At 44.4% G+C, this 16300-nt stretch overlaps 1 protein-coding gene across 3 annotated transcripts in view; it reads right to left on the bottom strand.

The window, feature by feature from the left end:
* Positions 1-16300, bottom strand: part of ASTN2 (astrotactin 2) — a 693046-nt gene that overhangs the window by 328003 nt on the left and 348743 nt on the right. For all 3 annotated transcript variants that reach the window (XM_081179638.1, XM_081179639.1, XM_081179640.1), the window contains exon 7: positions 8695-8862. In XM_081179638.1, coding sequence (XP_081035764.1) covers positions 8695-8862 — 168 coding nt within the window. The remainder of the gene's footprint in view (positions 1-8694; positions 8863-16300) is intronic.

Raw genomic sequence — 16300 nt, 5'->3', positions numbered from 1 at the left:
TAGAAGGAGTCCAACCAACAACCATAAAAGGAAACTGTCCAGATTTCAGCTCCAAACCCATAGCCCCTAACTATTAGATGGCAGACCTGGGAAATGAATGCATTGTATCTCAAGTGCATGCAGGAAGAGTGCTGCTGGATCAGACCCAAGGCCTCTCCTAGTAGCCCAGCATCCTCTTGTCACAGTGGCCAACCAAATGCCTTGATGAAAGCCCACAAGCAGGAGGCATGCATCCTATCTCTAGTGTACATGAATGCGCATGCATAGTCATCAGCCCAAAAAACAATGTGGTGCTGGACAATGCCCAGCCTAAACTTCAATGCACTGCAATTTCCAGAATGTATTTTCAACTATCACCAACAGATTGTAGGCAACCATGCTTATCAAATGTATCTTTCTTTAGCCAAAAGAGCAAACACCTTTATTGGGCTTTAACTCAGCGGGAAACAGGGCAGAGTAGATTATAACAATACTGCAGAGTAAGTAAATGCTACTGAGCGCAGCAGGTGGAACAGAACCTCCAGGCTATGGGTAGTGGTGGCAGGGACAGGCACAACCGGCATCAGAACTGAGCTGTCCCAGTCTTGAACTATCGCCCAGTCTCAAATCTTCCATTCCTGGGCAAGGTGATTGAGCGAGTGGTTGCTGAACAACTCCAGGCACGCCTGGAAGAAGCGGACCATTTGGATCCCTTCCAGTCGGGATTCAGGCCTCATCATGGGACTGAAACTGCCTTGGTCGCACTGGTTGATGATCTCCGGCGGGCTAGGGACAAAGGTGAGAGCTGTTTCCTAGTTCTGCTGGATCTCTCAGCGGCGTTTGATACCATCGACCATAGCATCCTTCTGGACCGTCTTGAGGGGCTGGGAGCTGGGGGCACTGTTATACAGTGGTTCCGCTCCTTCCTCCTGGGCCGTGTTCAGAAAGTGGTGGTGGGGGATGAGTGTTCAGACCCTTGGGCCCTCACTTGTGGGGTGCCTCAGGGTTCTGTCCTCTCCCCCATGCTTTTTAACATCTATATGAAGCCGCTGGGAGAGATCATCAGGAGGTTTGGGCTGGGTGTTCATCAGTATGCGGATGACACCCAGCTCTACCTCTCTTTTAAATCAGAACCAGTGAAGGCGGTGAAGGTCCTGTGTGAGTGTCTGGAGGCGGTTGGAGGATGGATGGCGGCTAACAGATTGAGGTTGAATCCTGACAAGACAGAAGTACTGTTTTGGGGGGACAGGAGGCGGGCAGGTGTGGAGGATTCCCTGGTCCTGAATGGGGTAACTGTGCCCCTGAAGGACCAGGTGCGCAGCCTGGGAGTCATTTTGGACTCACAGCTGTCCATGGAGGCACAGGTCAAATCTGTGTCCAGGGCAGCTGTTTACCAACTCCATCTGGTACGTAGGCTGAGACCCTATCTGCCTGCGGACTGTCTCGCCAGAGTGGTGCATGCTCTGGTTATCTCCCGCTTGGACTACTGCAATGCGCTCTACGTGGGGCTACCTTTGAAGGTGACGCGGAAACTACAACTAATCCAGAATGCGGCAGCTAGACTGGTGACTGGGAGCGGCCGCCGAGACCATATAACACCGGTCTTGAAAGACCTGCATTGGCTCCCAGTACGTTTCCGAGCACAATTCAAAGTGTTGGTGCTGACCTTTAAAGCCCTAAACGGCCTCGGTCCAGTATACCTGAAGGAGCGTCTCCACCCCCATCAGTCTGCCCGGACGCTGAGGTCCAGCGCCGAGGGCCTTCTGGCGGTTCCCTCACTGCGAGAAGCAAAGCTACAGGGAACCAGGCAGAGGGCCTTCTCGGTAGTGGCGCCCGCCCTGTGGAACGCCCTTCCAGCAGATGTCAAAGCGATAAACAACTACCTGACATTCAGGAGACATCTTAAGGCAGCCCTGTTCAGGGAAGTTTTTAACGTGTGACATTTTACTGTATTTCTGGTTTTTATGGAAGCCGCCCAGAGTGGCTGGGGAGGCCCAGCCAGATGGGCGGGGTATAAATAATAAATTATTATTATTATTATTATTATTATTATTGAACTTGTTTTCATTTGAGAAATAGTGGAAGGTATGCAAATGCCTCCCCTCGCCTAGCTAAACAAGGAAGATGCAGAGATTGAAAGCTGCTTCCACTAAGGAAGTACAGTGGTACTTCGGGTTACAGACTCCATTAACCCGCAAGTAGTGCCTCAGGTCAAGAACTTTACCTCAGAGGAGAACAGAAAACATTCGGTGGCGGCAGCGGGAGGCCCCATTAGCTAAAGTGGTACCTCAGGTTAAGAACAGTTTCAGGTTAAGAACGGACCTCCGGAATGAATTAAATTTGTAACCAGAGGCACCACTGTAATACAGTCTGACAAACTCGCTCTTATGATCATCAGGTTCCTTAAAATCTCTCACTGGGATTAGGTAAGCATCTTTTGTTGCCAAAGATAAGTGAAATGGGTTCATCTGTTGGACATCTTTCTTTTCTTTTCTTTCACTGAGGGGGGAAAAAGTTCTGTAAAGGAGGGGAGGGGAAAATAAGAGGAGCTAATGATGTGCTAAATTGCAACAGCACCTTCATAAAATATTCACCGTCTTAAACATGTCTAATATTAAAGATTAAATGTCCTGGGATTTGTCCTAGCGACTCCAGAGGCCTGATTTATGATCTGCCAGAAGCCGCTAACTTTGTGATTCATGATGCAAGGTTTCAAATTGTAACCTTTCCAAAAAGAAAGTGGGGGGTGGACCGAGGAAGGGTTGGCTGTTCCCTACTTGGGAGGAACTGTTCTTTCCTGGGGTGGGGAGGGAGAACTTAAAGGGATGGCCCACATTTAATGCTCTCTCTCTTTTTTTTTTTTAGGAACTTGAACACAAGTGGAAAGAAGCATTAATAAGTCATTTTCTTCGTACAGTGCTTAGCATGCAAGTTTCTTACAGCCTGGATCATTAATTCCTCACTCTTATTGCATAACAAATATGTGTTCTGTAATTATGCAGCATTTTAAAAAGGGGGTCGTGAAAGTGTAACGGCAAAGAAAGGGGACCTTTGTCCTGATGTCAGATAATTTTTGGCTCCATGGTCTTTTGTTTCAGCCTCCCTACCACACTCCCTGCAGAGTTGTTTTAAGTTTTAGCTCATATAGTGTGCACAGTGAAGGGTTGACACCTTTGGTTGGGTAAAATAAGGAACAGGTCAGGCAAAAATATGGGACAAGTTGAGGGGGTGGGGAAGAATTAGGAGGCTAAAAATTACTTGGTGCAGAAATGACTTCAAAGTCATTTTGTTGTTTCCAATGTTGGTCACACCCGCAGAGTGGACCCAATGAAATTTCTGGATCTGAGTTAGCAATGCACATTAATTTCAATAACTCACATCCTCCCCGCCTGCTGGATTTCTGCCTGTAAGAAGAATGGTAAAACCCCGCCAAAGAGACGTGAAGATAGCAACAAATTCTGTTTCTCTTCCTAGGAGAGCTTTGCCTCCAACATCCCTTTCCATATAAAGGTAAAGGTAAAGGGACCCCCAACCATTAGGTCCAGTCGTGGCCAACTCTGGGGTTGCGGCGCTCATCTCACTTTATCAGCCAAGGGAGCCAGCGTACAGCTTCCGGGTCATGTGGCCAGCATGACTAAGCCGCTTCTGGCGAACCAGAGCAGTGCACGGAAACGCCATTTACCTTCCCGCCGGAAGAAGAAGAAGAGTTTGGATTTGATATCCCGCCTTTCACTCCCTTTAAGGAGTCTCAAAGTGGCTAACATTCCCTTCCTCCCCCACAACAAATACTCTGTGAGGTGAGAGGGGCTGAGAGACTTCAAAGAAGTGTGAGTAGCCCAAGGTCACCCAGCAGCTGCATGTGGAGGAGCGGAGACATGAACCCGGTTCCCCAGATTAGGAGTCACTCCGTGCCCTGCCTCCCCCAAGGGAGCACCCTACATGCCTGCCCCAGGCGGCATTTGCACACCCTCTGTCACTGAATGTACTCCCTGCATCTGTCTGAAATTGCCTTGCTGGGTAGGACGCATATATAATCAAATATATGCACATTTCCTTATTTAGCTTAATGCGGCCAAATAATAAAATGTTCGTTTTCTGATAACAAAAAGGTGGTACTTTTAATAGTTCGAAACTCACCTCCAATTATAAGCAGCCACAGTTTTCTATCTCCACAGACCTGTATAATGAGCCTGACAGCTGGTTACACTGAATATTTACTGCAAGCTAACACGTCTGCCCCTACTATGTCATCCCTCAAATGGTACTCAGAGGTACACTCCCACTGAAGACTGAGGTTTACGGCAAGGTCTTTTGTGTGAAAAAAGAGACTGGAATCTTCAGCTGTTTCAAAATAGAGCAGGCAGGCTACTGATAGGCACCAGTTAGTACAGTGCTTTGCCACTTGCACTACTTTCCACTCCAAGGCCAATCAAAGCGCTGGTTTTAACCTTAAAAATCATAAATTGCTGTGGACTAGATTAATTGAACGGGGACACGGGTGGCACTGTGGTCTAAAGGTTGGTTCGAATCCGTTGCTCAGTCCCAGCTCCTGCCCACATAGCAGTTCAAAAGCACATCAAAGTACAAGTAGATAAATAGGTACTACTCCGGCGGGAAGGTAAACGGAGTTTCCATCCACTGCTCTGGTTCACCAGAAGTGGCTAAGTCATGCTGTCCACATGACCCGGAAGCTGTCTGCAGACAAACGCAGTTCCCTCGGCCTAAAGAGCGAGATGAGTGCCGCAACCCCAGAGTCATCCGTGACTGGACCCAACAGTCACGGGTACCTTTACCTTTAGATTAACTGAAAGAGCACCCGTGGTTATATATTCCCATCCAGGCCTTAAGATCTTCATTGAAGGACCTTCTCCAGACCTTTCTCTGCCAGAAAAGCGTTTTTCCCCAGTGGTGGTGCCCTGTCTATGGAATGCCTTTCTGTGAGGGGCTGACTTGGGGCTCCCCTAGAGGGCCTGCTTAGTGTAGCATTCATTCTGATTTACTTGCACAAAGCTTATTTATTGAGCAATCACTCTGGTTTGATTGTAGGGAGGTATTCAGCAACAGGCATTCATACCAATTTGCTTGCAGGGGATTTATATGCCTTCCTCTTAAGACATTGTTCACCTCACAGTTTTCTACACATTTCCCTGTCACTTTCCTGAACAAATAAAATCTGTTTCTTCTTAAAAGTGGATTTGTTGCACTAACAACAACAACAACAACAGTGTGTGTTATGGACACTGTGTTAATGCAATATGTTTCACTGTTTTGTACTGAATGGATTTAACAACAGCAGCAGTTTTCTTGAGAAACTTTCAGTGATGCTTTAGGGTTTAAATATTTTGGATAAACAGCAGGATAGGTGGCAAAGAAATATAGCATAAGACTGTTAGACCAAAGATGCACCTCAGCTTCCTGCTATGGCCAAACAGATGCCTCAGGGAAGCTGGTACGCAGGGCACAAAAGCAGCAGTCAAACATTGCTATTTTACCCCCTAGCGACTGGTATTCAGAGACAGACTGCCTTGGACCATGAGGTACTCCACTGCGCCACAATGGCTGATGCCTGTTGATGAACCTCTTACCCCAATCCATAAATGTACTAAGCCCCCTTATGTCTACTTCATATCATATATAACACTGTACTTTTCTATCATGCCCCACTCAATCATCTCTCCCCCTTCCCTAAACAAAGAAAGGGAAAAAAGGCCCAAACACCTTTTGTATTTCTTTATTCCATGACAGCTGAAACTGAAGCTCTATAAACCTTAAAAAACAATAAAATTAGTGCTTCTAATACCCACAGCTAAAGCTTTTGCTCCAGGCTTCATTTTATGGGAAACTTCATTTCAGCAAACTAAAGATGGCAAGCTGTAACACAATTTCAACATTCTGCCTGGAGATTAATGGATCTCTGATGGCAGAGTTTTCCTTCTTGCATTATACAAAATCCAAAGCCAAACTCAGTTAAAGCAACATGCATTCCCATCAGATACACTGAAGGTCAGTGGTCAAAGCAGCATCTCTTAAACACACACACAGACAGACAGACAGACAGACAGACACACACACACACACACACACACACACACACACAATGACAGGACTTAATTGTTTTGTTCAGATACCAGAAAGGCTCAGAAATAATCAACTCTGTAATCTCAAAACATATTTGTGCTTCTTTTGAAGGGGACATAAGCACCTTTAGACATGTCTAAAGGGCTATGGAAATGTTTGGCCTGGTCCACACTATAAGCAGCTTGAATGTAGAACACATTAGGACTACATGCATAAAGTTCCATGTCCATCCTGGCATTGCCAGTCAGAAGGATCAAATAGCACACGTGTTGGGAGCCTCAGGCACAGGGGCCAAATGTACCCTTCCAGGCCTCTCCTTCTCCACAGGCCACACAGCCCTCTTCCCTGACCACACCACTCACTAGGCCTGCTTCGCAAGCTGATGGATTTTGCCTGGCTATAACGTGTCCTTGAACTCCCAAGGGTGTGTCTTATTTGCCTTTCTGGAGGACAGAAAAGTGTGTTTGTGTGTAGAAAATAGCCTACTCTGCAAAGGCATAATTTATATACACTGCCTCACACACTTTTGCCTCTGTGACTGCCCACCACTAGAGCATGGCCCTTGGAAGGCTGCTGGGAAGAAATGACAGACTTTGGACTTAAAGATGTTACCCAACCCTGGGAGAGCCAGTGATGGTAAAGCGCTTTGCCCTGGAAAGCTGTCGGCTCTCAGAAAGGGCAATTCTGGGCTAGACAGACCTGACTTAAGGCAGCAGCTTCTGTTTTCCTGCTCCCAAACTCTTATAGCAACTGGTGACATTGCATAGGTGTAGCCAACTCTTCCCAAGATGTGATTACCCTTACCTCTGATAAAAATGGCATGGACACAACCCCCATTTAGACTTCTTCCCAGCTGCTCTTTGTAATTTTGTTTACATGCCAACATTATTTACATGCTTATTATTAGCAACACTAATGTATCCCACCCTTCTGGTGTGAATACACCACTCAGGGCAGCACAGCTTACAACAATAAACAATAAACAGAATAAATACCACAATAAACAGGCATTAAAGAAGTGAAACAATATTGGGAGGGGTGTGGCTGCACATGCCAGCCCTTCCTCCTCAGGCTCTGACCTTTCCGCATCTGGACGGGGTTTGTAAATCTGTCCACTTGAACCCTGCTTGATCAAGGTTTCTAGTTCACTTAAAAGTGTATTCACTTTTAATTGGTTAAAACCAAATTATTATCTCCCCCCCACCAAGGTTCAATTCAGCATTGCACAAGTGGTGTCCTGCTCAAGCAAAAAGAGCTCCCTTCCTCTCCACCCCCACCTCCCCCAAAATCCTGCTCCAAAGGATCTCCTTGAGGGGCTAGGAGAGAAAGGGCAAGTTACACTATGGGGAGCAGGGTAAGCCAAGTAAAGTCTCCAGCTTTATCTATTTAGTTTTTAGCACTGTTTTTTAAGACTCAAGACACAAGAAGCTTTACCAGAACTAAGGCAGCTTGCCTTTCTACTCAAGTGTCCTTTGGGCATTAAAGCAATGGCACAGGAGCTGTTTTATTGTGCGTTCATCCCATGGTGTTCCTGAACAAGCCTTTGTACAATTTAAATTAAGTCTTTGTACAATTGTACAGGCCTCTACCGTGAAGGCACCATACACCCAGGATTGTGGAAAGACTGTCAAGTGATAAGGACCCATGTGTCCATTAAGCAGGTCTTTAAGCTAAAACTCACAAACTGTGTTGTGAGTTAGGGAAAGAAGTTCCCACTCTGCCAGTGCAACATCTAAACCAGCATCTTCATTAAGGAAGCATCCATGGCAGCTTTTTCAGAATTCATCAGGGGGAACTGACAATTCAAAGTCCTCTTTGCATGGGCTGTTCCCAACCTGTCTTCAAAGCGAAGTGAATCTGACCAGAGCTTCCAACTAGGAAATTTAGAAGTTGTCCAACCAACCCCCCCCACCTTATCCACTGCTTGTAGGGGACCCTGTAGGTTTGCAAATATATCACCAAGTGAAGGTGTCCACAACAGTGATTCATAGTAGACACACAAACAAAACTCAGTGCAATCAACTGAATGCAACCAACTATACCCTGGACTCCACAATCTCTTACCATCAATGAAAACTAATAAATGAATAGATGAAGAACATATCCATGTGATGCTGACACAACCCCCCCCCCCACATACACTATGCAAAAGAAGGGAAAGTGTTGCCTCCACTTCTTTCTCCCATCTCTCTCTCCCTACATTTTTCTTTCCCCCACCCTCACAATGCCTATGACAGCAATGTATCACACCAAATGTAACTGACCTGTAGATAGAACTATGTGAACTGAAAACAGAGATGTTATGTGTTATGCACGAAAATATTTCAATAAAAACATATGTTACGTGATTCATAGCACTTGTGAATAGAAGACAAAATGTCAGAGGCCTAGGAAAATTTCCCTAGACCAGACAGAAGAAAAGAGGGTTTCAGAAACCACGCGCCCCTCTTATTGCAGTGGTTCTCAAAGTAATGCCTCTCTCCTTTTTATACAGTCTCTTGTGGTTCATACCATAGCTGTCAACTTTTCCCTTTTCTTGCGTGGAATCCTATTCTGAATAAGGGAATTTCCCTTTTAAAAAAGGGAAAAGTTGACAGCTATGGTTCATACCATAACCCCAACCATGTTTCCACTTACCAGTCTCCTGATCACACAGCTGCTCGCAGGCATCTGTAGTCCTCTGTCCACAGAGATCCCTCACCCAAGGCGACGTGGCATTGATTTGATAATAAAGAGAGAGCTTTGCCGGGTTCAGCCAGTCAGAGATGTCCAAATAACTTCCTTCACTGACAACAAAACTGCTCCCTGCAAGTACAAGCGGTAACCACAGAAAGCAGAGCAAATGTTAGTTTGATAATAAGTCAGCAACCAGACTGTAGATCCCAAACAACATGATCCTATGAAGATCAAATAAATAAATAATGAGCCTCTGAACATTCCTTGTGCAAGTACTAGATAATAGTGAGATGGTAGACTGGTTGTCTGAGTTGGTATGTGTTCTTCTCCCACAAACCATTCCCTGCTTTGCAGATAGAACAGGAACAAAAGAGTGACAACTGGCAGCTCTCAATCTAGTAGAAGCCAAAAAGGATTCCCCACATGTGCAAAACTAGAAAGCTGCTTTCTAGCTGTTTTAAGGGGCTATCAGGTGGTAAAGGTATGCGTAGTTTGTAACTACTATGCACACTTGCTCAGAGATACAGCAACCAGGCAGGGTGACAGGTCTTAGAAAGATCTTTAGTAATAACATTGGTCAGAAACTGGAACTTTTGCAAACCTTGAACTCCATACAGAGTTGGAAATTGTTTGTAGGTGGAAATTAATGAACAAAGAACATAAAAGAGTTCACAAAATAATGGGAGTTGCTATTATATCTCATTATAGAACACTATTATGCTGATGACACTCAGCTTTATCTGCTGATGGATGGCCACACCGACTCGGCCCCGAACGCACTGACCAGATGCTTGGAAGCTGTGGCTGGATGGTTTCGTGGGAGCCGATTGAAACTAAATCCTTCGAAGACAGAGGTCCTATGGCTGGGTCGGGATGGCATGGGGATGAGGGACCAACTCCCTTCTCTTGGGGGGGCCCAATTAGTGCCATTGCCTTCCGTTAAGAGTTTGGGTGTAATCCTTGACGCCTCCCTTTCCATGGAGGTGCAAGTTACAGCAACAGCCAAGGCGACATTTTCCCACCTTCGCCGCATCAAGCAGTTGGTCCCTTACCTTTCCCGCCCCAACCTGGCCACAGTGATCCATGCGACGGTCATCTCCAGACTTGACTACTGTAATTCACTCTACGTGGGGCTGCCCTTGAAGCTGTCCCAGAAACTCCAGCGGGTGCAGAATTCTGCAGTGAGGCTCCTCACGGGGTCTCTGCCATGGGAGCATATTCACCCAGTGCTTTTCAAGCTGCACTGGCTCCCGGTGGAGTACAGGGTCAGATTTAAGGTGCTGCTTTTGACCTTTAAAGCCCTTCATGGCCTAGGACCCTCGTACCTACGGGACCGCCTCTCCTGGTATGCCCCACGGAGAGCCTCAAGGTCCATAAATAGCAACACCCTAGTGGTCCCGGGCCCTAAGGAAATTAGATTGGCTTCAACCAGAGCCAGGGCCTTTTCAACTCTGGCTCCGCTCTGCAGGATCTGATTTCTTTCTGCAGGGCCTGTAAGACAGAATTGTTCCGCCTGGCCTTTGGCTTGGAACCAATTTGATTCCCTCCCTCTCTTTCTTTTTTCTTTTCCTTCTCCTCCTGTGATGAGCCTACATTTTAATATTTTAATGTTTCAATATTTTAATGTTGTATTTTTAATTTTGTTTTTAAGTTGTAATCATTTAACTTGTTTTTATTATTGCTTGTAAGCCGCTCTGAGCCCGGCCTTGGCTGGGGAGGGCGGGGTATAAATAAAAAATTATTATTATTATTATTATTGCCTAGAACAGTGGTTCCCAATTAGCTAATTACTGAGGACCCCGTATTTTTCAAAAGCTAAGCCACGAACCCCTTACTTTTGAAAATGTTGATAACTCTATGGTAGTTACCTGTGCAAAGCAATAAAATGTAGGGTAGGCCCTAATAAGCAAAGGATTTTAGAAATACTAAAAACAGACCATAAAATTTGTGATATTAAAACACACAAAAAGATTTAGTGGGGGGGATTTAATTCACTGTGCAATTAACAAGATAAGTGAGTCCCCTGGCAGGGGATGATGCCGTGGAACCCCTGAGTGTGTTCTGCAGACTCCCAAGGGTCCCCGGACCCCTAATTGGGAACCACTAGCCTAGAAAATGTCCATTTGTGGGCCAACAGGTTGTCTTACCTTAGTGGGGGCAGGGTTAAAGAGTCGTTCCCACATGGACTGGTGGGAGTATGCATCTTCTAATTAGGCAAATCGATTTTCAGTTGAGCCCAATCATTTTCTTATCTAGCGTCTGAAGCCCAACATCACTTCGGGGATTTCGTGAATGCCAAGGTTCTCATTAACTCTGATTTCCAATTACATTGATTATAAGGCTGTTTTCACAATTTTGCTGCAGAGATCAGAGGTGACTGGGGCAAGGGATAGATATTGCCATAATGCCACATTTTGCCAAAAAAAATTACGTCATGGAAACCACTGAAAACTGGGAAAGGATTTTTGGAACAGCTTGAGAAGGCAGGCAAACTTTAAGAGACAAAAACAAAGGAACTAATTGAGATGGTTAACACTGGCCCAGACCTCCAGTTACCTTGAAGTTTTATGGCAGAAACCTAGGACTTTAAAAAAATAATGGTGTTTTATTTCATAAACTTTTCGGAAGCCAACCCCAACCCACCCCCACAAACTTCTGCTTTTGAATGACCAGGCTAGTTCCTGCAGATGGAATGGCCAGCTCAGATGCAGGTTAATTTGTTTTATTTAAAATATTTGACATCCCATGTCACTATCCAAGGGGCACAGCATCAACAGTACACCGGAGATGAAAAAGGGCAGAATGTAAGGAGCTGCCTATTATCCCAAACACTCTCTGAAATAATAGGGTCTTAATTGACTTTATTTTGTGCCTGCTTGCTCGCTTGCATTTATATCCCACATTGCCCGCAAGGAGCTCAATGACATACAAGGTCATCTCCCCCCCCCCATTTTATTCTCACAACAACACTGTGAGGTAGGTTATGCTGAAAATGTTGTGTGGCTGGCCTAAGGTCACCCAGTGAACTTCATGGCTGAGCACAGATTTGAAGCCCTGGCTTAGGTCCAATATATCCACAAAACAATGCTGGTGTTCACATATAATGCTAATACAAGGTGTGTGGTTTGTTTAAACCACAAAGTGTACAAGCACGAATCTGTTTTGTTCCTCTTCTTTTCTATTCAGGTGCAATAAACCATGTGAATTGGCATGACATCTAGGCTGGCATTCATGGTTTGTTTCTCTCACCACAAACCATGATGCATTTGTCCTTGGTTTCCTGTTTGGATATAACTGAGGAGTGAAAGGGGAATGCTTGAGCAGAGTGCACCAGAAGGTGCATATTATGGTTTAAACAAATAACACATGTTGGTTTAGCATTATGTGCACATATGGTAAGGAATAAGTTTCATTACCGAGATGCCATCACAGAAGGACCTGCATTGTGCATCCACTAGTCACAGCAACATGGCAAACAGGAGATTGTCCAAACCAGGACCTCTGAAGATTATCTAAATGAGCTAGTAGGCTCAATTTTCTCCCACAATTCCCTTCTGTAGACTAGAAACATTTTATGCAATAAGAAGACTGTCTACAAAGCTTCAAACTTCATTGCAGATGTGAAAGTCCCCCACTTGGCTTCTTATATTTCAGTTTTTAGCCAATAAGAAAAGGAGCCCATGGATAAAATGTGTAGGGTATCCAATAATGTATCTTTCAAAACAATGAGTGTCATTCAGACTTGATTATAATTGCTTTCGGTAGCAAAGCACCAGTGGCAGATTGTTCCTAGGCCACCAACAGTCCAAGTTATGGCTAGCACAGGAAAAAATATTTGGGTGTGGTAGACAGCAAAAAGGCTTCTTCTTCAATGAAACTGAGAGGATGCACTGCCTCCAGCATAACTGATTCTTAGTTGTACAAGAGTTCACAGAGAGACATAGTCATTGTTTGTTTTGTTTTATTATTCCTTCCCCTCCCTCTCTCTAGTCCCACATTTATATCAAAGCATAGCTGGGTGCAGCAGCTTCAAAAGTTCAAATGCCTCATCCAGAGGTCTTCATCAAAGTTCACTGAGCCTGTTTAAAGCTTCTACAATAAAGGCTTGAAATTTTGACTTTAAAAAATGTGTGTGGGTTCTCCCCAAGTAAAATCGGATGAAACAGCCCCAGACTTTGTTCTTTTCCCTTGTTAAATATCTTTAGAGCCCAAAATACTTGGCAGCATTTCCTTTTCTTCTCCACCCCATTCTTCTCCCCGCTCCTTTAATATCCTTCAATATATATGTAATTGCGCTTCCAAAAGCAACTTAAATAAAATGTTGTTTTCTTTTGTTTCCTTTAGCTTATTTACTGTGCAAAACTATTTTCTGATATTTTATTTTAAAAAAACCCCAAAGATTTTTCTCACTTGAGGTTCTACAAGTCCAAACACTAGGTGACATGTTCCTACCATTCCAATTTAGTAGTGATTCCTGCAAGACCAGGCTTCTGCCTTCTATTTGGCTTAGCTCCTGGCCTTCAAGACTGTCTTCCAAAAGTCATGCTCAGCTATCCCATGTAATGAGATATATTACATCAAGTGTGGGACAAGTGAAGGCATGGCTGCAAAGGAACAACCAGGAAACTTTAAAAGGCATTGCTTGGCAAGTATGGCTTGCATTCAGTACCTTTTAAATTTGGTGCCAAATGCAAACTCCATTGGCACTGGTTCCATTCAGGATCTCCCAGCTGGAGATTTGCAGGTCTCCCAATATTGGTGAGAGGTGATTCCCTACAATAAATTATCCTTAACAACATTGCAACCACTGCATTTTTAGATAGACTTTAGAAATATTATTTTGCCTTTATAACCTTCCAGGATGTGTTGGTGTTTTTAATGATGCTTTCATGGGTGCATTCACTCATATTATTATGGCTTTGCATGTTGTGTACTGCCTTGATATACTTCTATGATAGTGCTGATTACAAATACAATAATAAATATGTAAAGTACAAAATTGAACCAGCTGAAGGTTCTGTATTCAAGAGCAGACCCACATTAAAGTTACTGCAATAATCAAACCTGAATGCTATCCAAAGCATTAATGTGATCTAATTTGCTCTGTACTGTGGGATTAAGCTACAGTGTAAAGAAAGGAAAGGGGGAATTTTATAGCAGTAAACTTTTTTAATTCAAAAGATAAATACATTTTTATTTCTTACATGCTAAATGGGATGACAAGCCAATGAACCAAGTCAACAAACAGGAAGCTAATCTTTTATACTGAGTGAATTACTGTGCAATTTGCAGTCTTCAGCACACAGTTGTAGCAATCATGTACTGGAGGTTGTTTAGTTCTGAGATGTAACAAGCAACTGTTTCAGAGGGATTGGTGGGGGAGGGGAGAACTTGACACTCACAGGTGTAAACACCTGAAAAAACAAACATAACACTGGGTCACCTCTAAAGGTGAAAGACAGAGAGATTGAGTTTGTCAAAACAAACAGTTTCAAGCAACACATTTAATTAACACAACCAAAGTTGTTCCAAGCCCAGCATTTCTGTCTGCAGAGATCAAGAGGAAAATTAAGGGAAAGCGGGTAATAGCTGCATCAAATTTTGAGAGCATCATGGTGGAGACAATTGTGGAGAAAAGAGATAAACAATCTTCAGATGGAACACTTAAAGTCCATCTGCACACCAATCATGGCATGGCACTTTGCTATCCTGGACACAAGATATAAAACCAATGTGGCTGGATCTTACCAGCATACCTTCCTAGTCTTTTAGGTCCAGCTTTCCACCACAGCCAATATTTCTATCATTAACTGGGTTTAAGGCCTTCTCTTCACTAAGCCTGTCCATCACCATCAGGCAGCTAGTCAGTGACCCATTCAAATATAACTTACTGGCCAGTGATCAGCTGTTTCTACCTCATTGTTTAGCAACACCAAACCTGTGCTTTTTCACTGCTCTGTCATTAATTTAGCATTTCATAGTCATGCATGATGCATATAAAACCTCAGGGCAATTACAGCCTCTCATTAGAGAAGGCCAGGCTACACTCCAATCACTCACAAGGGAGAAATAACGTTTTTACTACTTTTCTTTTTAAAAAAAATAATATATGGCACAATTTGTTCTAACACCTGCCTTCAAACTCACTTAATCTCAGACACATATACCCTTCAAGTATATTTCTACATAGCAAGAGAGAGGCCTAAAATGGGGTGAGGCCCATCAACATATAAGTCAGAGTGCAAGACTATCAGGACCATGGAAAGCTCCCAGTAGGGCTTAATACATCAGGCCGAATGTGTGTTCCAACACCAACCTAGAGGAAGCTGAAGATTAAAGTACAGTGGTACCTCGGGTTACATACGCTTCAGGTTACATACGCTTCAGGTTACAGACTCCGCTAACCGAGAAATAGTACCTCGGGTTAAGAACTTTGCTTCAGGATGAGAACAGAAATTGCGCGGTGGTGGCACGGCGGCAGCAAAAGGCCCCATTAGCTAAAGTGGTGCTTCGGGTTAAGAACAGTTTCAGGTTAAGAATGGGCCTCCAGAATGAATTAAGTACTTAACCCGAGGTACCACTGTATTTTTGCAGTGAGAATTAGGTGTGTGTGCAGCAAAGAAAAGGCCTTCTGGTATCCTAGAAGAAGACCGCTCAACAGTTAACAGGGTCATACAGGTGTGCTTTCCAGCACAGCCAGGATATCTCATGTGGTTCCAAAAGAGCTTGGTGTGCAGAAGGGTCCTCTCAGGCTGCAACTGGTCTGAGAAGACATTCAAATACGGGGTTAATGGTGCATCCTCAAAAACATAGAAAACAGAGGCCTCATTCTCTCATCTACCATGGAAGTCTCAGGACAACCAATGTGTTGCCCCCCAGGTTGGGCTTGAATTGTTAATAGTCCCAGACAGTATGGCCAGGAGTCTGGAATAATGAACGATGGGGTGCAGCATCTGGAGCTTGCTGACTGCATTCCTGTGGTATTCAAGAACCCAGACTTATCTGTCCTCAAGACCTCTGAGGGGGTGGGTGGGTCAGGGTCTTGGGTGACAAAGCTCATAAGGAAGACAGCAGCAACTTGCTACCCATGCTTGTACAGCTTCTTATTACAATGCTCAGCAAAGGCAGGCCCTTATATTTAAGTTTATCAGATCTGCACCCCCCCAAAAAAGCACTGGTTGGTTTCTTGGAAAACTCCCCTTCCTGGAAAAAAAGTGTTTTATTTCCCTCACTCTAATTTGCTTTTTTAAAAAAAAAAAATGAGTTGTGCATATCTCCCACTTAGACTACTGCAATGTGCTCTATGTGGGTCTACCTTTGAAGGTGACCTGGAAACTACAACTAATCCAGAATGTGGCCGCTGAACTGGTGACTAACTAGCTGGTGACTCTTAAATGGCCACTGGGACCATATAACACCGGTCCAAATAATCTTCACTGGCTCCCAGTACACTTCTGAGCACAATTCAAAGTGTTGGTATTGACCTAAGTCCTAAATGGCCTCGGCCCAGTATACCAGAAGGAACGTCTCCACCCCCATCGTTCAGCCTGGACACTGAGGTCCTCCT

The sequence above is a fragment of the Podarcis bocagei genome, assembly GCF_964188305.1.
Source record: "Podarcis bocagei genome assembly, chromosome: Z".
NCBI classification, from domain to species: domain Eukaryota; kingdom Metazoa; phylum Chordata; class Lepidosauria; order Squamata; family Lacertidae; genus Podarcis; species Podarcis bocagei.
The sequence above is the reverse complement of the archived record's forward strand: the minus strand, read 5'-3'. Positions and strand labels throughout refer to the sequence as shown.